The sequence below is a fragment of the Triturus cristatus genome, chromosome 7 (genome assembly GCF_964204655.1).
Source record: "Triturus cristatus chromosome 7, aTriCri1.1, whole genome shotgun sequence".
NCBI classification, from domain to species: domain Eukaryota; kingdom Metazoa; phylum Chordata; class Amphibia; order Caudata; family Salamandridae; genus Triturus; species Triturus cristatus.
In genome coordinates this window covers 1,232,674,121-1,232,697,972 of record NC_140590.1, presented here as the reverse complement: position 1 = coordinate 1,232,697,972, position 23,852 = coordinate 1,232,674,121, and the positions used below count along the sequence as shown (strand labels likewise).

Genomic DNA, 23,852 nt, shown 5'->3' with positions numbered 1-23,852 from the left:
TGTAGGTCGACATGTTTCAGCCTTTTGGATAATCGCAAGGCTTTCTTCAGGACCAAAACTGACGTGAAAAACAGTGAAGTAGCTACAAAAGTGTAGGTAGCCACGTGAGTAAAATTTCAGCACACGCACTAAGGTGTGCTGTGTATGTAGTGGTGTTTCCGTACTTACGGACCCACTTACTGGTTGAAATCTGAAAGATAAACACATACAACGTAAAGGACAAACACAACATTCAGAAGCAACTTTGCGTAGATATGCTTCACTGTCCTTTCTTGCATGGTGTGCTCTTTCCCGTGATCTGGTGCATTTCAAGATTTGAAATCTCTCTGAACACAACCCTGTCACTAGTCATGGCATGCGATCAACCTAGATATTCATTATACCGCCATGCATGGTAAGGAGTGCTTAGCATGCACGTTTTAGGTGAGCGGATACCTTGTGTGGTCACAGTTATGCGCAAACAATTCTGCCAACTATTAAAGTCATGTTGGATTGCAGTGATGTCTGTCAAGACTCATTGAGTCTGGCTATGAACGCAGGTATAAGTATTATACATTTAACAGAAATGTCATTTAGTGAGAGAATGTACCTAATATTACAGAAAATACATTGAGACAGAGAAGTGCCACCTCAGCTGAGTAAGTGATGAATATTGGAATATCTTACACCAGCCGATTAAAAAGGATCAGACGGATCCTGAAAGGAGGAGCCTCCTGTAGTCACACACTAGAAAGACAAAGTGGGAGTGAGTGGAGATGTCGCACTGTAACTAGGCAAAAGGTTACAAAAAATTGGGCATTGCTGCACCAGTGGGGCATAACAACTTACTTCGTCAAAAATGGTCTCCCTCCAGTCTAACCTGTTTGAGTCTTGTCAGGATCCCGTTGGTAACTGTGCTGGTGGACACTGCGTTGTTATAGTGGTTCATGGAAAGGGCATGGCAGCGTTGTCTGACGCTGGCCATGTGATCACTGGAGTTTGGCTAGCGTGGTGCTAGAACGCTGACCATGCGAGCGTAGTAGATTGTAAAGAGCGTGATGGCCAAAAAAGGGACGCTACTCGCATGATCACGGGCACTTCCTTGGAATGAGGTTCAAACGCTAACATTAATTAGCGTGGTGAGTGTTGTACATTGTATGCAATGAGCAATAAAGTTTTATGTCAAGGACAAAACCACTAATTTATGTATTAGTCAGTCCTGCAATTTGGGCTGGAAATGCAATAATATTTACCCCTTTGAAAAACGCTGGATACTGGTAATAAATTAGTACATGAGCAAGAAAAGATTTACTATAAACGCAATGCAGGAACCAAGGTTGATATGAATGACAGGATGTTGTCCATAATTTGTTTGATAAATTGCCCATGTTGTGTGGAAGGTGCATGCTTGTGTTGCGTAGTATGTAAACAAAGACCAATAAAGTTTTTCGTAAAGGATGAACCACTGATGTATGAATGACTCAGTAATGATTTTTATATGTAGTGGATGTTTTATGTTTATATTGTACCATTGCATCTTTTATGGCCAAATCGGCCGAAATAAAGAAATAAAACTGAAACTGAAACTGAAACTGAATGACTCAGCCCATAATTTGGGCAAGAAAGGCAATGTTATTGATCTCTATTAAAAAACGTTGGATGATGGTAATGTATGAATGCGTGCGCAAGGAAAAGTCTTTTCAGGTTTTTTAGCCCTACCATAAACACAATGCAGAGTACTGAGGTTAATGTCAATGACAGGATGCAGCCCATCATTTGTTAATAAATCGCCTGTAGTGTGCAGTAGGCGCATAATAGAACTAACTAGTATATGATGGGAAAGCCCATACTAGTGTTTCAACTGGAGAGATCCATTCGGAAAAGTTCCAAGGTTCTGTAATAACCTAAGATGAAGGTGTGTATGTGGGAACAAAGAGTGCCTCTTGCAAAGCTGGTTGGAGACTAGTAGCGCAGGGACTCTAGATGCAACTGAGAATATGTGTAGTTACATAGTCTCCAATGGTTATGGAGATGGCAGTGGTCCCCCCACGGGCTGAGAAGTCTGAAGTTATAGTTAGGAATATCTTGGAATCTCACTCATGATCTATTGAGTGAGTTCCATGGAATATTGTCATTCAGACCAAGTTGATGTGTAGATAGGCGGTAAACCCAGCGTTGCTCCTTTTCTAGGAGAGAACTTTGTAGGTTGCTGGTACCCTTGTCCAGTTGTTAACACCCATCTCATGTCATTTGTAGTATGACCAAGTTCAAGGAAGTGTTCTGTCATCTTCGTGGTGTTACACTTACAGCAGATATTACTCCTGTATTCACAAATCCAAATGTTTACTTTGCGGCTTGTCATCCCTACATAAGGTAGTCCGCAGGGACAGGTGATGAGGTAGATGACATTCAATGAGTTGCAATTAGTGGGCTTTCTGATCCGCCATCTGCTGCCAGGCTCCAAGTTTAGGGATTTGGTTGGTTTGGTAAAGTGGCACACGCTGCAGTTTCCACATGGAAAATGACCTGTCACGTTGGGGAGTCCCTAGGCATTTAGGACAGTGCTTGGTGTGTTTGTTTGTTGTTGTGGGCGTGTAGACATCAAGCTGTCTTTTAGGCTTTTTGCTCTTTTGTATGAAAACAGTGGTTTCTCCCAGTTCAAACTACCACTTCGTGGCTTGACTAGTAGCCTACCTTCATGGGTGGAAGACATGCTTCTAGGAAGGGCTCAACCAGAGTAAAGCTGTGGGATGGAAGATGTATGCTTGTATGCTTTATTCTAATCTTATTAACAGAATATTAAGACATCAAAGTGTATCTGCCTGCAAAAACAGCCAAACAAAAACTCAAACCAAATGTAATCGATTCAGTCCAAGGGCCTGATTTAAATCATCTCGGCGGTCGGGTTACACCCTCACATCAGTGAAGGAAATCCCGTCCACCAAAATACAAATCCCAGTATGCGCTATGGGATTTATATTTCGGCGGACGGGACATCCGTCACCGTTGTGACGCAGTAACCAGACTGCCGAAATCTAAATGATGCCCAAGTATGGCTGGTCCTGAAGTGATGCCCGACATGTTGCTAAGACGAGTTCAAGAGAAGCATTGTGATTTGAAGACCAATAGGAAAGATAAACCGTGGTGCAGGTGATGGAGGGGGTGGCAGTCATGTAATTACCAAAGAATACAGAGCAGAGCTTACTCATTCCCAACAGCACGGCCCGGCTTTGGAGCAGCCATATACATTTTGGGGGCAATATCCGATTACTTAAACAATTTTGGTGCGGTCAGGCCTCACCCCAAGAGACCCTCCGGTTTATAAAGGGGCTCTTCCGATGAGTTTAGAGGGAATCGGGTGGTTTGTGAAATGGCCAGCACAGAACTCAAACTGGAGCCGATTATCCAGACACTAATAGCGCCATAAAGCGATAAGCAATATCTGTGACACTATACACGTGCCATGCTCTTATTATTGATGACAGTAATACGATGGTGGTTGTTAAGAGTTGTTATTGCCACAGGCTGTGTTCTGCTGCCCTTCTAGAGCCTGGGAACACCGCGCCCTCTGCTCCTCCACACCCTTCTCTCCCTCTCTCGCTGCCTCTCCTCTTCCTCCCACCTCTTCTGTCTCTCTCGGGAGTTTAGCACTACTTTCCTAATCGAGGTCTTCTCTCAGCTGCACTAGTGAATCTGCTTTACTCACAAATTCATCACTTAGAGCTGTTCCCTTGCAGAGATGAACTCTGAGAGGTGTAACCTCCCTCCCCAGCCACCACTCCTTCTTCTGTTATTCTCTCTGCCCTGCTCTCTGTTGTTCCTGTCTCCCCCTCCTCTCCTGTCATCTCTCCCTCCTTCTTGCTGCCCTCACTCCCCCCTACTATCGCCACCCTCTGCCTCCTCCCTAGTTCTGCACTCCTCGCCCTGCCCCCCCCCCCCCCCCGGTTAACCATATGCTAACGTTCCCCACGTTACCCTTCTCTGCTAGCACATGCGTCCCTCCCCCTTCCTGTCAAATGTCTTCCCCTTATCTCTTTATTTCTTCTTCTCTCAGCCTTCTCATACGAATATGTTCCCTTCCACGGTCTCCTCTCTTACACCACGACGCTCCTTTACGGGAGCACTTCTGTTTCTGACATAATTTCACCGTCTCTCTTCCCCTGCCCTGCTCCCTCCCTCCACTCCTGCTGACTCTAGTCTACCCCCCCCCCCCCCCGACACACACACCTCTGTTTCTATCCGGTGGCACTGCCCCCCTCCGCCCCCTTTCACGGCCACAGCAGCGCATGTCTTGGCCCCCACTCCGCTCCTCACTCCTTCTGGCTTCCCTCTGCCAGCCCCGCCTCCCTCGGCCTCCTTCCTCCCAATCTCTTGTTCCCTCCTCTCCCTCCTTCCTCTCACCTCACTGTACCCTTTCTCTCCCCAGCCCCTCCTCTCTGCCCACACCCCTCTCGGCTCTACTTCCTACGCTCGCGGGGCGCCGTGGCTTCCATCTCCCCCTTTCCACCCCCACTTCCCCCGCCCCTTTTCTTCTGAGTTTTCTCTGCCCCTACTCACTCCTCGGTGTCTGTCATCATTGCCTCCCCAAGGCCCCCGTGCTCTCTATTTCCTATTTGTCCTCCTCACGCTACCCCGCCTCTTCCACGCTTCATGCCTCCCCCTCCCAGGTTTCTGTAGTGCTGTGTGTCACTGCCTTTCCACTGTTCTCTCCCTCTCCGTGTATTTTTCACCCTCGGCCTCCTCCCTCCTCACAATTCCCTGTCAGTTCCCTCCTACCCCACCGCCTCGCCTCCCCTACCTCGGCCACGGCTGTGTGAAGTGCGTTTCTATCCATCTATCTATCTCTCTTCCTCGCGCAGGTCTCTCTGACCAGGACAGTCTTTTCCTCACAGGGTGGCACCTTCTATCCTCTCCTCCCCTCAGTCGGTCTCCAAGGTTCTGCGTCCCTCCATGGCCCCTTTCGCGGGTGTAGATATATAAATCTACCCCAAGGCCTCTCTGCCACCTCCATGGTTCCCCTCAGGGAACAGCTCTGCCCCTGCTCTCCTCCGGAGCCCTCTCCAGGTAGAATTGTTCAGATCCATGCCCATCCAGCGTCCCCTGCCTTTGCCCCTGTTCAGGCACCGGTTCCTTCCCCTCCAAGGTCCCTTGGGCTACAACACCCGCAATCCCAAGGGTGACTACTCCCCGCCATGACCCCCCTACCATCGGCCCCACCACCCTCATGGTCCGACCTCAAGCCCTGTCCCTGCCCCACAGTCCCTCTGCAGGCGGCCGCTCCCTTCGATCGCTCTAGAAAGGGCTCTCCCACGTGGTAGCGTGGCCTCTCTGTGAAGGCCTCTTTTCCTTACAGGCTGCTCCAGGTGGGCATCCTGTGATCTACCCTCCACAAACTGTGCAGGGCATCATTAGTTTTCTTTGTGGAGGGACGAGGGGCTGTGGCTCCCACCGCACACAAGCTTCCTTTACACATTGGCTTGTCACCTCTCGGGGCCATCACCACCAGAAGGATGGGGTCTAATCCCCCATGTAACTAACCTTTGTCCTCTTCCTCCTTCCCCCAGGACCAGTGTCCTCACATACCAGCCACTCAGAGCCTCTCATGCACTTACATCGCGGAAGGAGTGGGGCAGTAATTATCCTACAAAGATGACTTTCCATGGCCTGAAACATCTTCATTTGATGCATCTCAATGCTCTTCCATGAGGGTTTGAGCAAAACATGTGGGATGTAATTGAACATGTACATTTTTATGTTAAATATTATGTGCTTTGTCAAGAAATGTTACTGGGTGTATGCATTGGAAACATCAATTGATACTACTTGTACCCTGCTACCATTGGGAAGTAAATCCAAGCTCTGTCCTCCATTAGAATCCCACCAAATTGTTAGTCGTTTGTTTTTAGTCTGCTGTTGAGTGATGGGAGTCCATGACACTGGACTTCTCTTTCCTCTTGCTGCCATCTCAGTATGCCTTAACTGCTCTTCTTCAGGACACTTTTATCCCTCGGAACTTCCTGCCTTTCCTGGAAAATTGGGCACAGCCCAGGAGGTGGTAGGACATCTATTAGCACCAAACAATCTCCATCTCCTGCTATGCTGGACACTTGTCACCGAGGTGGGTGACCAGCGCTAAAGAACTCCTATCAGCTTCGGAGCCCTCAATCAGATTTCAAATTCCCTAACGGTTGATGAAGAACAAACAACAACTCCAAGCGTGTCATACTAGAAAAGCTAAAAATAAAGCCATTTTTGAATGGCACTCAAATACGGCGATTGTCTCCAGGCCGGAGAGTGTTGGTGAAAGGATGGCTGTAGTAGTTAGAAAAGTCTTGAGTATATCCTCCAAAGAAGAAAGGTCGCCATCTTGTCTGTTGGTACACCACATATAATTCCAGAGCCCAGAGAGCACAGGGCTATCAACGAAGGACCTCCTGTGGAAGTGAGTTTGAAGGACGGTGGAGAGAGACAGAAGGTTTTGGTTGAACAACTTTAACGTGTGGTTCGAGCTTAAGGGCGTATTTTGCTGTGGAGCTAATTAGCGTGTCACCCTTGGAGGAATTTATGTTGAATGGTAAAACAAAAGATATTCTGGCTTCTCTGGTATACAGTGAATGTATTCTTTAGCAGCAGAGATCCGATCTCTCTTCCCAACTCCTGTTCCGACGTAGACTAGCATTTGAACCTCTGTAGCTGGACAAAGCACCCTTTAGAAGTGCACAGGCAGGGACAAGTCCAATAGTCCAGCTGAGAAATCACAGGGGACCCACCAGAGCTGAGCACAAAGTCACTGAAGTAAGATTTTAAATTCTCTGGAGACAAGAAATGGGCAACATTATGTTTTTTGACTACATGATTAACATTGGTTTTCATGGCTAGAGTATTGCCCAGAGGAACACCAAGTTTTAAGTCTGGCTACATACCGATTAACTGATTGACAAAACCTCATGTCAAGCACACAACAAATACACAGGGGTTTAGATTGGCATGTGGCATACTTTTACGACAAAATAGTTACAGTGCAAAACAATGCCTCCTCACCATCTCCACTAACTCCACCAAGTGCAACAACCTCAAATGTCAAGACATTCAAATAATTCTTCTAGGTTCAGTAATTGGATATAAGCAAAATAATCAATGCCATAAAGCTAACAGTACAGTTCCAAGAAATCTGCAATGCCATAATCGTTAAACTGTGACAACCAGCTTTCACCGGGATCATTACCATACTTGTCAATACTTCCCTTTACTCTGATGAAGTAATACGGCTTTTGAAATACGCCGGGATCTGCCCCTATTGAATAAGAGTTATTCGAGATAACCTACTCATCATCGGTCTGGGGAAACCTGTGCTCAGGTCTTCCTTCATTTTTCAGTGGGGTTCGATATAGTTCAACACAGCATTATCTTGGACCAACTCTTATTACCCCTGTGGTGCTGATGAAACTGCCCTTAATAGTTTTTCTAAATTCCTAATCATCAGGATTTTAGTCTAAAAGTCTGCCAGAAGCACCTTTCAACAGCATCGTCACACAGCTGGCGTGCTATATGTATGGAAGGGACCAGCTACCAAGGCAAACTGGCTGCTGTCACCAGTAACAGTTTCCCTCCTGCCTTGATGCCAGGTCCAGGAAGTATTTCAAGCATTATTTTAGAAACAGGCATTTTTAGTGAGTGCCGATCTGGGTTTTGGATGTACCACAGACAAGAAATGGCTCTTGTCAATGGTTAGTCAAGCATTTTGGACATTTTAGAGCTGAACATCACTATTGTTCCTACTGGACCTTGGCTGCTTTTGACATCCCTTTTTAGGTCGAGTCTGGGCAGCGCATGAGCTGCTCTGCGAGGCATGCTGTAATCTAGACTGTGGCTTGAAGCACCTTCCATCTTTTCCATTTGTTCCTGTTCGTGCCCTTCATAAATGCATGCTTTTTATTGGTCAGCATTCTTAATTTGTCTCGCCTTTTTGTGTTTCAAACCCTCGTAGCAGACTGCCCCGTTGCACATGATCTTATGCTTTTTTTATATAGGTTCCGTTTTGTGTGCACTATTTTTTTCTTGTTTGCCTCAGCGTGTGTATCAGCACAGCACCTGCTTCACGGATGCTGTGCTTCATGTTTCGGTTGGCATTTGCATCACAGGTTTGTTTTACTTTGGAGGCTGTGTGCCTTTTAATGACGTGCCCACTTTCATTTCAACCATTGCGTCTTGTTTCCTGCTTGTGTCAGCCTGTTCATCCTCTCTAGTCTCTCCCTTCACCCACCCCCACCACCCCTCCGAGATTGCTGCTTGTATTTTAAGTGATTTGCCCAAAATCACAGACTGTTGAGCCGATGCCGAGACTCTCCTGAGTAGGCAGCTCTGACTGCACACCCTTCACATGCCGTTTCATTGCAGTTGTTGCCAGATGGAGTCATTTATATTTTCAAATGCTTTTCAAGTCACATTGCGTGCCGTCTCTCCCTGCCCCCTCCCCGCTTCCATTTTCACCATCGGATCTTGTTTCCTGCTAGCCCTGTGCCATCTCTCCTTACCCCTTCACCCCACACCCACCACCTTTCAAAATCACTGCTTGTATTTTAAGTGATTTGCCTAAAAGCACAGGACACCGCTTACATTTTACCATTGCATCTTGTCTCCTGCTTGTGGCAGCTTGCTCGCCCTGTGCCGCATCTCCCTACCCCTTCACCACGCCCCACCACCCCTCCGAGATCACTGCTTGTATTTTACGTTATTTGCCCCAAATCACAGGATGTTGAGCCGACGCCGAGACTCGAACTCCTGAGTCAGCAGCTCTGACCAGACGCCCTTCTCAGTATGTTTGATGCTGTTTCATTGCTGTCTTTTAAATGTTGCCAGATGGAATCATTCATAAGCTCAAATGCTGTTCCAGTCACATTGCGTGCCGTCTCTCTCTACCCCCTCCCCGATTTAATTTTCACCATTGCTTCTTATTTCTTACTCGCCCTGTGTCGTCTCTCCCAGGGCTCGAGTCGGGGTACCACGCGGGTGGCCGGCGTCCCCCCACTTATTTTACCAGGTTTTTAACGGGTGGATGCCGTCCCCCCTGCCCAAAAGCTGGACTTCACTCTTTGGCCTCTCTGGAGCGAGATCAGAGCTTATTCAGAACGTCTGTCTACCTGCATTCACTGCGGGGGGATTAAACGCAGCCTCCGCGAGGTAGGGTGAAGACCACCTTTCATCTAAAGGCATATGAATACCCATGAGATTCCTGTTGTGACGTCACTTCCGGTGACAGCGTCCCGCCACTTCTCGTCACTTCCGGTGACAGCGTCCCCCCACTTCTTTTTTTAGGACTTGTGCCCTGGTCTCTCCCTACCCCTTCACCCGCACCCACCACCCCTCCGAGATTGCTGCTTGTGTTTTAAGTGATTTGCCCAAAACCACGGGACACCGCTTTCATTTTCACCATCCCGTCTTGTGTCCTGCTCGTGGCAGCCTGCTTGCCCTGTGCCGTCTCTCACTACCACTTCACCCCACCCCCACCACCACTCCAAGATCACTGCTTGTATCATCCTGAGTCTTCTGGCAAAGTGGCACGATATAATGGGACTTTAATAAAAAATTGCAAAGATATGTCTGAGACCTGCCTCAAGTGGCCCTACGAATTACCATTGGTGCTTTCATCAATATGAGCCATATCATGACAGGAAACCAAACTTAGGGCCTGATCTATTATTCCATTAAAAAAAATTGGTTGCAAATTACACACTGACATTTTGCGATTGGAATAATATTTAGCAAGCCGACTTATGTTCTAATCCGTCGGTTCACAAAATACAGATGTGCAAGGGTCGCAGAATGAACTATCTAATTAATATTCATTAGGCAGATCGCAATTTGTGAACACCCGGTGATTGGCTGCAATTACAGGGATGTTAGCCTGCAAAGAACAGCAGACAACCCTCCCTATGATTCAGCATCTGAAAGTTTATATTATTTGTAACTCTTTTCAAAGATTTTTGCGCCTTTCTCATCAGAATGGTGTACACCCACTAAGATATCAGAGTTTCAGTGTTTGTCATGTGTAATCCGTTGGTGCATTTATGCAAAAGCCTTTAAAATCTTCATGCACGGGGGGAGAAGTTTATCCGTAGATGTTCAATGCTTTGCTTGTTTCTTTTCAATGTGATATCGCGTCTTTGCTTATTTTTGCTTAATAAATGCATTCAGAATTCAAGTAGGCGTGCAAGCTGATTCTATTTAGACACAGAGGTTGGGTCCTTGGACACTGCTGTCTACAAGAAGAGAGGGGCAGCTCTCCTACTTTGGAAACTTTTGCTTGTCTCGATATTAAAGAAGTGGTCTGATGTAGGGACCATTATCCTTTTGAGAAACTCTATCCTGGAAACGGTAGCGGTGGTGGGCTTTGTGTCTTCCCCCACTGATAATAAATCCTCCTTTTTCTCCAGACTGACCAAAGTCTTCACAGAAATCTCTGGGACCAAGAACATGGTTTGTTCCTGGAATATGATTGTCGATCATGTCTTGGACAGATTGTGCAGACCTGATGAGGGTTAATTTTAGGAGCTGGGCTTGTTGACCTTACGCTTGATCATGCTCTCACAGAGGTATGGCAGCTTTTACAGAAGAGATGTAGATATTACTCCTTCATGTCATTGTTCATGGCGACTGCATTGACTTCTTTCATTGACATCTTTTTCACCTTACTTTCCATCCTCGCACATTTCACTTCATGTTACGTACTTGAACATGGCATTTTGGACCCTGAAATGGTTCGGTTACGACTGGATCTGGACATCATTTCTCCAACCTCTAGAATCTGGCGGCTCAACACCTTTGGATATGAACTACCTGAAAACAAGGAAAGGCGGCAATCGCATTTGGTTACTTTTCTCCTGGTGAACGAGGTCTCTGTAGTCTCCAACCAATCATTGAGGATGGCTTGGAAAGTGTACATGAAAGGTCAACTGATGACAGAATCTGCAATCCAAAGGAGAACATTTCATGATTCCCAAACACCAGTGGAAATCACCATTCGGAACCTCACTGCCAGTTACAAAAGTGCTCCTGATGCCATATTACTGCAACAATTTACTGGAGTTAAATTCTTACTTCCCTTTTTACATCCCAAGTGGACTATGCATTGGTGAGACTAAAGAGGACACATGAGCAAGGGGAACAGTTGGGAAGGTTGTTGGTGAAGCAGCTGTGTCAAATGGAATCCCAATCTTCCAACCCAGCAATTCGCTCTGATGTGAATATCTCCGCACTCAATCAATAGACATAATTAAGGAATTTACTGCCTTTTTACCAACCTTTTAGGCTCTGCTCAAGTACAGGTCCTGCCTCTGGAGGAAAATATCTCACAGATCTCTCTCTACCCAAGTCAAATGTGGCCTAAGGCGACTCACTTGAAGGATGCATCTGGTTAGAAGAAATAGCCAAAGCTATTGATGATATCAATCAATCAATCAATCAGGGGGTTAATAAAGCGTAAGTAAGGACCGCTGGGAAGATGGGTTCTCTGTGGAATTTTATAAGATCAAACAAACTATATTCTGACAGATATCGTACAACTCATTTAGGAAGGAGGAGCAAACTAGAAGCATACACCCTGAATTTAATTGTCCAATATTTACCCTTATTTCAAAGCAAGGAAAAGTCCCCTTTGTGTGTGTAAGCTGTCGGCCCTTTTCCCTACTGAATACGGGCATGACCATCTTAGCCAGAGTTCTGCCTAATAAGCTTGACCCATTGATCCCCACACTGATACCTCATTCCCAAGCAGATTTTGAAATATCATCACATCACCCCCACGCGGATGGAACTTCATTGGCACCCTTTGCCAGCCAGCACCATCTTCAAAACTCACTGTATAATTTTCAAAGCCCTCACAACCAACACTCCAGCTTATTTTGCAGAGGAGCTCACTATCTCTGGTGGTTCACAGCACACCCGCATTGAGGACACCATCAGAATGCAGACTAAAAAGTGTAAAAAATGAAAAAAGCCTTTTCCATCTATGCACGGATCTGGAACAGCATCCCTATATCCATCAGGACCATACCAATGCTGCCCTGATTTAGGAGGGAATTGAAGACTAAGCCCTTTAAAGAACAATACATCACAATGCATTAGACGTCCAACAACTCAGCTTCTGCTCCGACTACTCATCAATTTGCCTTTGACTATGCACAGTGCTCTGCTGCCCTATGGCTAGGTTAGCGCTATTGAAATATCATGTACATGCATGCATACATACCGAAAAATAAAACATGAAGTTCACGGGAGCACTTAAATTAGAAGTGACCAGCCTGGCAGTCTTTGTAGCTGAGGGACTCATCAAAAAAAGTAAAAATAATTTTGCACAGCAATGGGACTCGGTACTGCTTTTCTGATGTTCACAGCTGTAAATTACCCTGGGATGATTCCATCACTGATGAACCGTGCTGTGAGCCAATGCACAAATCTAGCTGACCACAGTGGGGCGGTGGGGGGGAGGGGGGGAAATATGTGTGTTGCTTGGTGGTGTGCATTGTGTGATGACAATAGCTCTCGCCAGACAGCTAAATTGTGTAAATAGCTCTCTTTTTTAATTTCTGCCTCCCACTTTTTCAATATCTCATCGTTTCCAAGTAGATTTTAACTCTTATAATATGACTGAGAATCTACTTGGAATGGGCTTTCATAATCCTCTCATAATCTAGGTAGATGACACTGGTGCTGCCCTCTTGCTGAACATATTCCACAGGCTCAGACAGAGAAGGTACCAATCAGATTACAGACACCTTGCACGTTGAGATTGCTGACATACCCTTTTGGATATGCCAGCTTGCATCCTCAGGGCTCAGGCAGAAGTAACGATGGTCCTTTCACGAGTCAAGTCATGAACTAACAGCCATAGTAGCAAAGAAAGTGTCATAAAGAAATAGCATTGTTAATATGTCCCCACTCACTCTGCATTGAATGCCAATAAAATTTTATGTTTTCATATATTTTGAAAATACACTGATTTTGTCCCAATACACACAATTATTATTTACAGAAAGGGTGCCTTATGTAAGGAATTACAATCTTATATCAAATTGTCAGAGATCTCAATTGTATGCTAAAATGGCCATCAGATACCTGAGGTGGCTACTAGGTGTCATGGAGATTCACCTTTGACAGGGCATTTCACCTCAAGCAATGTATCTCCGCTTTATGTTTGGGATGCAACCCTTATTCCAGCAGCGGCCACCAAATGACAGGTGTGACCACTAAATATCAGTCATCCCCATTTTTTACAAGGCTCTTTCACCGCATGGGATTTTGACTTCATGTCAGGATGCCCAATTTTTACCAGGGGTAGCCACCAAATACTACATAAGTCCACTCTTAATTATCTTCAGACTCCTTTTAGGGCTGTAAGAAGTACAGAACTAGTGGTTGTCTCAGCTGTCAACGACCTTTGTAGACTGGAGGCCAGATGTGAGGTGGGGCCTTCATCCTTTTGAATCTCTCCACATCCTCTGATATCATCAACCACGAACCCCTGCTCACCGGGCTAAGGTTGGGAGGCATTTCTGTCCCTGTACTAAAATGACAGATCCCCGAGTTGAAGCTCCATCAACAGTCAGTCATCTAAGCCTAGATCATTATACTGTGGTGTACCCCAAGGCTCTATCTTTCACCTATTATTTAATATATACTCGCGTCCTTTCACCCATCTCTTGAAATAACTGGGACCTATATGCGGACAACACTCATTGATTTTTGGTTTCTCCGGTAAGAACATCGATGCAGTCTCATTGGCACTCAGCATTTCCTGCCCCGTTGGTGGAAGTCATCAGATGATATGAAACTGAAGCCTTTACAATCCAAGCTACCAGTTGCTTCAGCTGTAGCCTTAGATCTGAGCTACTAGATTGGCAGACCTTTTTGGTCCATGCCCAACTCCCTCTCAAGTGGTCCTCAATCTTGTCATTTAGCTTGGTGATAATTTATCTCTTGAGCAGCCAATTGCTAAAGTTGACGGTCATGACACCTCCATATGAAAACACAGGGTCACATTTTTCCCTATATCGACAAGTCGTTACTTGTCTCCATTGTGAATGCATTTCTCCCATATTGACTGGACTAAGGAAGTACTGTTTACCTATCGGCATCAGAAGAAGCATTGAATCATCTTCAGCTAATTCAGAATACAACCGCTTGATTCATCACAAATGCTCCAAAATGCAGAATATTACCCCAGTTTTAAAACAACTGCACCAGCAGTTGCTCCCCAATTACTAATTGCGTGATGTTTAAATCTATGTTCATTGTACATAAACCCAGGCACCGAGGTCTTCTTGAATTCATCACTTCGAGGTTTGATTGGCGCAACTCTGTTAGGACTTTAAAATCTTCCTCATAATATTTTTTAGAGGTTTCCAGGGTTAAAACATTTCGATCTGGTGGTAGCACCTTCTGAGGCAAGACATGGAATTCTTTGCCATTATCTCTGCATCAAGAACCTTTGCTCGTTCACTTCAGGAAGATGTTGAAGTCCTTCTAGTTTAACATATAAAGGGACAAGTTCTTTTAGTCTTCCATTTATTTTGGTGCCAGGAAACATCGGTGTCAACGTTAACATAAAATAACGCATGCCATGAATGCCCACCACACGTCAAGGGTGGCCACAATACATCAGTAATTCCCTCCTGCAAAGCTCTCCAATCATCTAGAATTCTAGAGAGCAACAAAGACCTTTATGATCCTCTTACATGTGGGCAGCGCCAAGACAGAAGCACCAACTTTGGGTGTCAGTTACGTTACCCAACGCTTCCCTTGTAGGTCACACTATAAACTCACACTCTTACAACCAAGCATATTCGACAAGCTTCCCATGACCTGGGCAAGGATTTCATAGGTCTTCAGGTTCACATCATTGGTGTGAATGTGCTTCATAAATGTAAAACACAATATAATACTATACGCCAGAGGTGCCTTCGAGTGTCAGTGGAGGCCACCAGGGGCCGTATTACGCATTGTTATTGTTTGTGCCAGGCGTACCTTTTAACATGTGCGCCGGGCGCAAACAATGACAATGTGCCCGATTACGTTGTTTGGGCAGTCCCCAAGGCAGCCGCGAACTCGCACTTACTTGGATGCAGCGCTTTAATGTGAAAACACGGAGCGGCTGCTGGCACAGTTTTCACAGTGTAGGCGGCAACCAACCTGCACTTTTAATGGGGATCAGAGATCCCCTTGCAGGTGGGTGCAGTCAGTGACTGCACCTACCTGCAAGGGGATGTCTGGGGGGTCCATAGAACTCCCTTTCTCCCCTCCAGGGGGTGCACTCAAAGTGTGCCACCTTCTAACCTGTGAGTGCGCCCCGTGAAAGCTTCTTTGCATCTGCCAGTGCGACTGTAATATAGCACAGGCACAGAGGCAAATGGATTTCCTAATTTTCATAGGACATGCCCCTATGCAAATTAGGGAATGCCTCCTGAAAGTAGCTCTGGCGCTTTAAGTGCGCCAGCATTTTCAGTATCACTGAAGGGGACTCTCAAGCATCTGCGTCCCCTTCTGTAATACCAAAATGCCCCGGGGGCGCACAAAGCGGGCACAAATGCCTGTTGCGCCTCCGGGGCACTTATTGTAATGCCACCCCTGGTATCAGAGATGCCAGAGTTATTGTCAGTAATCCTTGCTCTATAGCAGGGATCCTCTACTTAAGCAGGTAGGGCACCACAGGTCACGGTTGCCCCCTAGATGTCAGGGATGCCCACCTTATGCCATGGTTGGTCAGTAGATGCCTGGAATGCCCACTGCATGCCAGGGTTTCCTACCGTGTACCAAGGATCCGCACCTTAAGTTGGGTGGTAGAATTATACACAATGTAGTGCTGTTGAATTAAAGGAGAAACCAGCGCCTACCCTTTGCAGCGCTATCTTCTCCTCCTGCTCACACTGCAGCTGCTGTAGCTCCTTCAGTCTGACCTCCAGTGGATTGACTGCCGCCATGAGCTCATCCTGCAGGGGGAGCAAGGGAGAGGAAGGGATGTTAAAGCAGGAAAGGTTATAAAAGGTCATCTATCATTTACAGAGCAAACGTTTGGAAAAGTGTCCTGGTATGGGCATTTATGTTGGCGCTATGTGATAACTCCTGTCTGCCCAGCATTTCAGAGGTAAAGTTCTAGGTGTCGACTCTTACTTTGACTTGAGGACCCATTAATCTTCGGACGACAAGACCCCAGAGAATTTCTTGCCTCTCTAACTGCCTACCAGAACCACATCATTAAGGGGTCGCTGCCTTGCAATCTGGTCTTAAACCACATACATTGCCTTGTGGAATTCAGGAAAAATTAAACCAATGGGTGATGACAGAACAGGGTCTGAATATTTTTTGCTGTGTCTATAGATCGACGGAGGACGTCTGAGGGGATATCGGAGACAGTGTCTCTTTGGAGTAAGTGTGACGACAAGACCACCATCCCCCGAAGTCCCGGGTTTAGAATAATATTCGTAAACTCTTAATTGTGAATCCTCTTGGAAATCTCCAGAAAGAGTGACGTTGGGGCAGAGCCCAAACATACAAAGTAATAAGGTAATGAATACCCGAATAGGGGTACAGACCAGAAAATAGGGACCAATACCCTGACCAATGCCAGAGCGACCCGGTAAGGCGCAAAAAAAACCTGGCAGAAACATGTTGGTATTTGCAGTGGGGATAGAAGGGTCGTTACCTTCCCTGAATACCCCATATCATTGGTTTTAATCCTGCCAGAGGTTGACAAAAAATAAAAAATTGTGGGTTAACCCCTAGGCAGTTTTATAATTATATCTGCACCTCTCTTGGTCCCTGCTTCCAGGAGAAGATTTGTTTTCCCTTTTGATTTGAGTTACACTTTTGTGTTTCGTTTTGTCTTTCTTTATTGCACTCTATCCTCACCACTATCCTTCATCTTTTTTCTAAAAAATTGCACTCCATTCAGAGTGTTGGTCTGCACCTGGATGTATGATGTGGCCCAATGATGAAGCATGACACTATCAAGTGTGTGAGGGCAGTATTAAGACATCTTTTGATTTTCCCATGTCTAGCGGTCAGTAGGGTTAGATGTGTTATAAAGTTTTTCTCTGTTGTGTGAGATTTGATTTATAGATACTATATGACTGAAGGCCAGCTGCTCCACCAACATAAAATCCTCTTTTGAGTGTGGGTCTATCTCTGGTTGCTTGAGGGGTGCTTGAAAGCAGGATTTGGGCTGGCAGTGTTCTGACACTATGTGATGGAAAGCAGGAGCCTGAATGACCCACCCAATGAGGCATGGCTTAGATGTAATAGAACTCCTGGCACATAACCACTCTGACCACAATGCCTTCAGGCCATTGGTGCCAATCATGTCCGTTCCAGTGGATTGGCTTACCACATGGTGAGACTATGTGTTGAGCGTTAATTAAGTAGGCATCTGGGCATATGGTGTCCAGTTGTTGCAATGTAGACATTCAAGTTAGCATTGGTGAATGCAGCTCCAAACTCCCTTTTCTCTGGCTATGACTCAAGATGGTGATAAAGTGCTTTGCGCCATGCCGCTTTTGGTGCAAACTCAGGTTCAGACGGCACTCACTCCAGTGAATCTTTAGCTCCGACTGAGGCTGACATCACAAAAAGACATTTTGATAACACGAAGCACATTAGGCCTCACAAACATGTGAGAGAGTATTAGCTTTGCAAAACATCAAATTAGTTATAATTTAATAGCAAATACAGTAATGTATTAGTCAATATATTTCAAAGCAATTCAAAATTGTAAATTCAAAGGCAAGCTGTTATACATTGGCCTCAAATAAAACAAAGAAAAATCAGTTTCCCATAAAGGGAACACTCTACAGTGCAAAGCTAGGGGAAAATCAGGAAACTGGGGAGAAGTCTGAGTAAAGTTGTCAACAGCAAAGCCTCTGAAAGGCAGTAGAAAACATGCGCTCACAGGGAATGGGAATTCTCTCCAAGAGGCAGGTAAAGCTTCTTCTAACAAGAAGAAAAGGGCGTCTGAACTAACTCTAATTCTTTTCTAACATTTCGCTACCCCTACACAGGATTCCCAGGAGAAGAACCAATGAGTTTGAGGAACAGAAATATAAAACATATCCATTATGTTCCCAAGCATAAACACAATGCAAACTTTCTAAATGTCCTTCAGTCTCCAGCTATCTGCAACAATAATGAGATTTTCTGTTTGAATGGTACTCGGCGGGTGTTCATTAACACATACTATAAGAATTGTGTAAAATAAACATTCACATAGAAAAGAGAAAACAAATGATACATCATTCAAATTTTCTGGTACAGCTTTCCTACAAAGATGGAAAAAAGAAGATACATGACAAAAAAGAAACATGGCAGTTTAACAGTAGCCATCTTATAATGAATGCGCCCTCTGTTAACTAGAGTCAGTTGAACTTGGAAAATGCACAGTAAATACATTTGCGTGCTGCATGTTAATATTATTATGTGTGCAAAAACATTTAATTATGAAAAAATCTCCATCAAATACGAGGTGTTTTTCGCCCATTTATGTCTTTCCTCACTTTGAGCTTTATCATGGCAATTTTCTGGGCCTAGCAGAGGACTTGGAGCCCATGACCCTGAAAAGAGATTTTTGGCTCGAGTGTGCATGTTGAGGCATGATTGTCATTCCCACCACTGCGTAGGAGCACTATGACCCAAATACCCCTTAATGGATGAGCCATTCCAGTACCTTCTGTGTAGACAAGGAGGTTGTCTCTTGATGAGAAAGCTACTCTCCTTTCCATGCCCCCTCTCTCATAGGATCCAGTCATGCAGCTTCAGAAGAATGTGAGAAGGATCCTGGAGCTGTCCACTAGAAGAGGCTTATCCAATAGGTAGCTCGTGAGCCACTGGTAGCTCTCCAGTTCCCTCTGAGTAACTCTCCAGCTCCCTTTGAGTAACTCTCCAGTTCTCCATGAGTAGCTCTCCAGTGTGCTGCCCGCTCTACTAAATTAGAAGCTTGGCTGATTTAATATATTTGTACCAAATCGAAAAGTGTTTATTCGAGATACACATTTATGTATTTTCAGAGCTGATAAGGTAATGTGTGGAGAAAAATGCTTGAATTTCCAAAATCCCTTTAGAGCCAATTGATAAATCATGTGGCGTTGGGGAGACTTATTACTAATATATCACCTTGGTGCCATGAGCATTTCAGCTACAGCTGTTATGTACTACCTTTGTAAAAGGATTCCAAATTGACAAAGACTTTTTGAAGATACTGCTGGCAAGCCCATCTGATGCACTGAGGTCGCCACTAATGTAATCTTTTCTGATGTGTTTGCTATTACAAGTCTAACAATATTAGTAGCTCGGGGAAATTTTCTTTGAACATAAGTAGCTCTGGTTACAGAAAAGGTTGGAGACCCCTGCACTAGAATGTCTACCAGAAGATACTGCAGGCCAAAATATTGAGGCCTACATAACGAGAACCCAGAAAAGCATGCACTGGTGATCTCCAAGAGAGGAATGCTTACTGGGCATTGTGAAAAGCATGCACTGACGGACATCAGGGGAGGAACCCATATATGGGAAGAGAGGTGTGGCACAGTGGCCAGAGCAACTCACTCCAGAGCGCAGGGCTTGTGGTTCGATCCCCGGCGCCAGCTCAGCTCAGCATCATGTGACTCCGGGCAATAGCTCACTTAATCTCCTCGGCGGCCCCCAGTGCCTGAATACCCTTTGAGGTGAAAAGTCACTCATTACAAATCTGGAGTTATTATTATAAGCAATGTAAGGCGGTGACATTGGCTGGTAGTGTGAGAATCCAATTGGCACCAGTTGACACTACAAGAAGCACTTGTGGCAGAGTGGAAAAGTTGCTGATGGGACGTATAACGAGGTGGAATTGAAGACCTTGGAGGAGCTTCTGCTGGTGAGTTGTGTGAGGGTCGAGCAAGGAGGAACTCACAGATGTGGGTGTTGTAAGGCGCATGCACAGCTGTACGGCGGGAAATGTTGCAAGGCCGCACTGGTGTGCATTGTGACACTGCCTCTGCTGGACATGTGAGACACATGAAATGGTGAACAGTGTGAAGAGCTGGCCTGCTTGTCATGTGAGAATCTGGCATGGTTGGCCCTATGAGATGCTCGAACTGGTGAACAGTGAGAGAAGCTTCCACTGGGAGGCAATGTTTGAGGTTAACATAGGGTAGAATAGTGGGGCCCTTGCATTTACTGGCAGCAGTGAAAGCTTGTACTGCACACCATGTGAGATGACAACACTGATGCACAATGTGAGGGCAGCTATTTGTGAACAGTGTTAGTAGATAAAACTATTGAGAAGTGTATCAGTCACTCACTAAAGGGCATAGTTAGAAGGTGGAGCTGCCGAACAATAAGAGAGTTTTGTGTCAAGCTTACCAGTGGTCAGTGTAAGTGGGTGGCAGTGCTCAGTAGCATGAAATACCGGCATTTTTAAAGCAAAATGAAGGCTGTCTGGTGGGCGGAACAGTAATCTTTCACTGATGTGAACTTCTACAAGTTAGCCCTGGTGAGTAGTGTGAGAAATAAACACTGTAACAATGCAGACAACTGACACTAGTGGGCAGTGTGAGGAGCTGGCACAGTGCAGTAATGTGAGATGACTGCCCTGGTAGTAGTATGAGCAGAAGACATCCTGTTGCCCTGCAAGAATCTGGCAATTGAGGATATTTTAGGAACTGGATATGTTCAGGAGTGTGTGAAGATGGCGCCGCTATGCAGGGTGAGAACCCTGATCTGAGTGTATCATAATAATGGGATGAGAAGATAACTAGACTGCCCCATGTGAGTGGCTGGCTCTGGTGATTAGAGTGCCAGCGAGGTATCGCCATGTCTAGGCGCTGTAAAAAAGATGGAAGACTGAGGCGTCAACAGATGCCGGTAGCAAACGTTTATCTCACTGAGCCCCTTTGGCAGCATGAGAAGAGTGCAGTGACTGAAGATGTGATTAGCAGAGGCCTTGTGTGGAGCTGGTACTGTTAAATGGTAGCGGCAGTTTCAGTCGATAACCTTTCAAGTATTTGCCCGGCGGTAATCGCCTCTTATACCACTCGATAATTTACCAATGAAAGAGGCAGGCGCCGGAGACTGGAAGGCAGGAAACAAAGTTTTATTCCGTCGAAGCAGAACACATCAGATCAGACAGCAAGGTATCGTCACGAGGTGCTCTAACCGCATCTCTGAGACCTGGTCTCTTATACACCGGTTTATTGCTTTATTACATATAGTACATTCTTGAGATTCTCTTGATGCCTGAAAGAACATCCCCTGAAGCCCCGGCTCAGATCCGATCCCACACATAGATACAGTAGAAGTTCCCACCCTACCCGCAGTGGGAGATGGCTATCGCGCAGCAGGGAATTCCGCTAATTCCCGGGGGTGTGTGCAACCGGCCGGGTCTCAGGGGGTAGGGGCTTTGATCTACTGTAATCCCTTTGATGCGGGGTGTTTCCCTTACAGTAGGGGCAATAAACTGCATCCGCAGGGCTAGGTGATGGCCTGGGACCAGTTCAGACAATGGGGCGCAGAGGAAGGAGGTTATCAAAGGAGAGGCATGACCATGTATGGGATGTCGGTCGGATGTGGTTCCGTAGCAGGGTCGCGCAGAAGGAGAGGGTTTATGGCCTGTATGAGAGAGCGGGGGTGGCCGGCGCGCGGGGGATGCTCGCAGCGCCAGGGGAAAGCGCTGGCGGTCGAGAGTGAGCGGGGAGAGAGTGGGGTGCCTAAAATGGCGGCCGTGCATTCGCTGTGCGTGGCGCTGGGGAGAGGCAAGATGGCGCAGATAATGTTCAGTTTGCAGGCTAAATTTCCACAGTACAGAGGAGTAGTGTGAAATACTGCCACTTGGGGGCACTGGTGATCAGTGTGAAAAGATGCTGCTGACAGGAAGTGTGATACATTGCCACTAGAAGGGGCGTGAAAGAAACTAATACTGAGTGAGAGTGTTATGTTAGTTGGCAGTGTGAGAGTTTTGGTCAGAAAACATTATGCTCTATATCCACATATATAATTTAGTCATATATCTTAAGAGCAGTTTTTCTTTCATTCACAGAAGCACACTTATACGCATTCCAATTACAGCTTCAGTATATATTTGCAAACACAATGAGAGAGGGTCTATTTTTTATCATAGGGTACCCCAGGCCCGTTCTGTCCACATCTGAGGTATGAGACCCTTGTCCTTGCCCAGCAAGCCTAATTTGTAGGCCGTGTTAAATTGACCGGAGGGTCCTGTTTTACTATATAACAAATGCCCTGGGCCATCCTTGTCACTCAGCCAGTATGAACCCCTATTTTTTGTTAACTTGACCAGAGTTCTGCACCCATCTTTACTGAACAGCAGGCTCTAGGCTGGTCTGACCAAAAATCACAGCCAGCCTCTCTCGGCGAGGCTCTTCTGCTCCAGCCTGGATTGCTCCCACCCTACCCGTGTGAGAAGTTCACTGGCGCAGAGTTCACTGTCTCTCTATTCTGTCGACATATAGCACATCACATCCTGGGTATGTACATGAGAATAGAGAAGTTCCCACCGCAACAACCGTCAGACCGGGGTGATGAATGTGGTAACTCAGACACATATATCTAGATATATATATATATTTTTTTATTCCTTTGCATTACATATTTTCTGCTTGCCCTATGCAATTTACGACGAGCGCTTGGCCTGAGAATATAACCTTTCACCTAGTCTACGTTCCGCTTTTAGTAGGATAGACACGACACGTCTGATATATGTGACGTAGGTAGAAGTGGCGTGAGATGACGTTACTGTGCGCTTTTCATAGCCTTAAAAAGTATAAAAAGGAAGGCCACACAGTTCTCAGTGGACTAACCCACCCGTCTGTTAGTAGATGGCAGGCGGGTGAGGGTGCTCCCCAAGAGCTCTTGTTTTTTGTTTTTAAGATACAGTTTAACTTGCCAATATATTTGCTGTATATGCTATGTATGCTATTTTGTCTCTAAATTGGTGTTTTCTTATTCAGAATTTAATGCTTATATTACACTTGCAAGGCTGCTTTCTTTTAGGTTTTAGGTTGGTACATGAGTATTCTCAGTATTCTAGATCAAGTGTGTTTTGCATTCTGAGAACATTTTCCTTGATTTAACTTATGTTTTTCATAGACACATTTATAAATGTGTCTCTGAGATTTGTATTCTGCAAACGTAATAGTTGCATTTTCTGAAATGTCTCTCCTCTAACGAGTTCAATGCTTCCATGTAGAAATGCCTTCTGATTCATATGACTCTTTGTGAATGCGAGGTCACTATATTTGTATTCTGTATTTTTATTGTTATACCTTCTAAATAAATCTGTTAAACCTTTTGGCTTAGTTTCCATGACTCACATATCTGTTTCCTTCATTTTTAGTGCGAGCGTTCCCAGGCACCCAGCCTCAAGTTAAGGTGCCCCTTTTGACCCTAAATCACTCCCTCGATCATTCGGTGAAGGTCCCCCGTGCCCCCTAAAAAACGCTCCCTCAAACAACATGATAGAACAAGCATTGGCATAGCCAATAGATCTCGCCTTTGGGACCTTATAAGTGTTTAGCCATGCAACAGTTGATGATGTTGCACCAAGGATATTGTACTACATAACTAAATACTTATAAGGTTCCAAAGGCGAGACCTATTGGCTATGCCAATGCTTGTTTACTTTTAACTTTAGCACACATGCCTTTACAACGTATCTCGTAGTAAAGGTATGCGTGGTAAAAGCTATTCGTTGTAACCACGCATGCGTTGTAATGCATGCGTGGTTATGGTTATGCGTGGAAACGGCCGCGTTGTAGTGGCCGTTTCCCAAAGGGCAATTGGTATGACCATGAATATTGCCAATTGTATAAACATGTTATGTTTGAATAAACTGCAAC

At 45.5% G+C, this 23,852-nt stretch overlaps 1 protein-coding gene across 1 annotated transcript in view; it reads right to left on the bottom strand.

Moving 5' to 3' along the window:
• LOC146811698 (zinc-binding protein A33-like) overlaps positions 1-23,852 on the bottom strand; it is a 224,854-nt gene that overhangs the window by 180,475 nt on the left and 20,527 nt on the right. Inside the window, exon 2 of the mRNA XM_085618671.1 lies at positions 15,867-15,962. Within this exon, the coding sequence (XP_085474797.1) occupies positions 15,867-15,962 (96 nt within the window). The remainder of the gene's footprint in view (positions 1-15,866; positions 15,963-23,852) is intronic.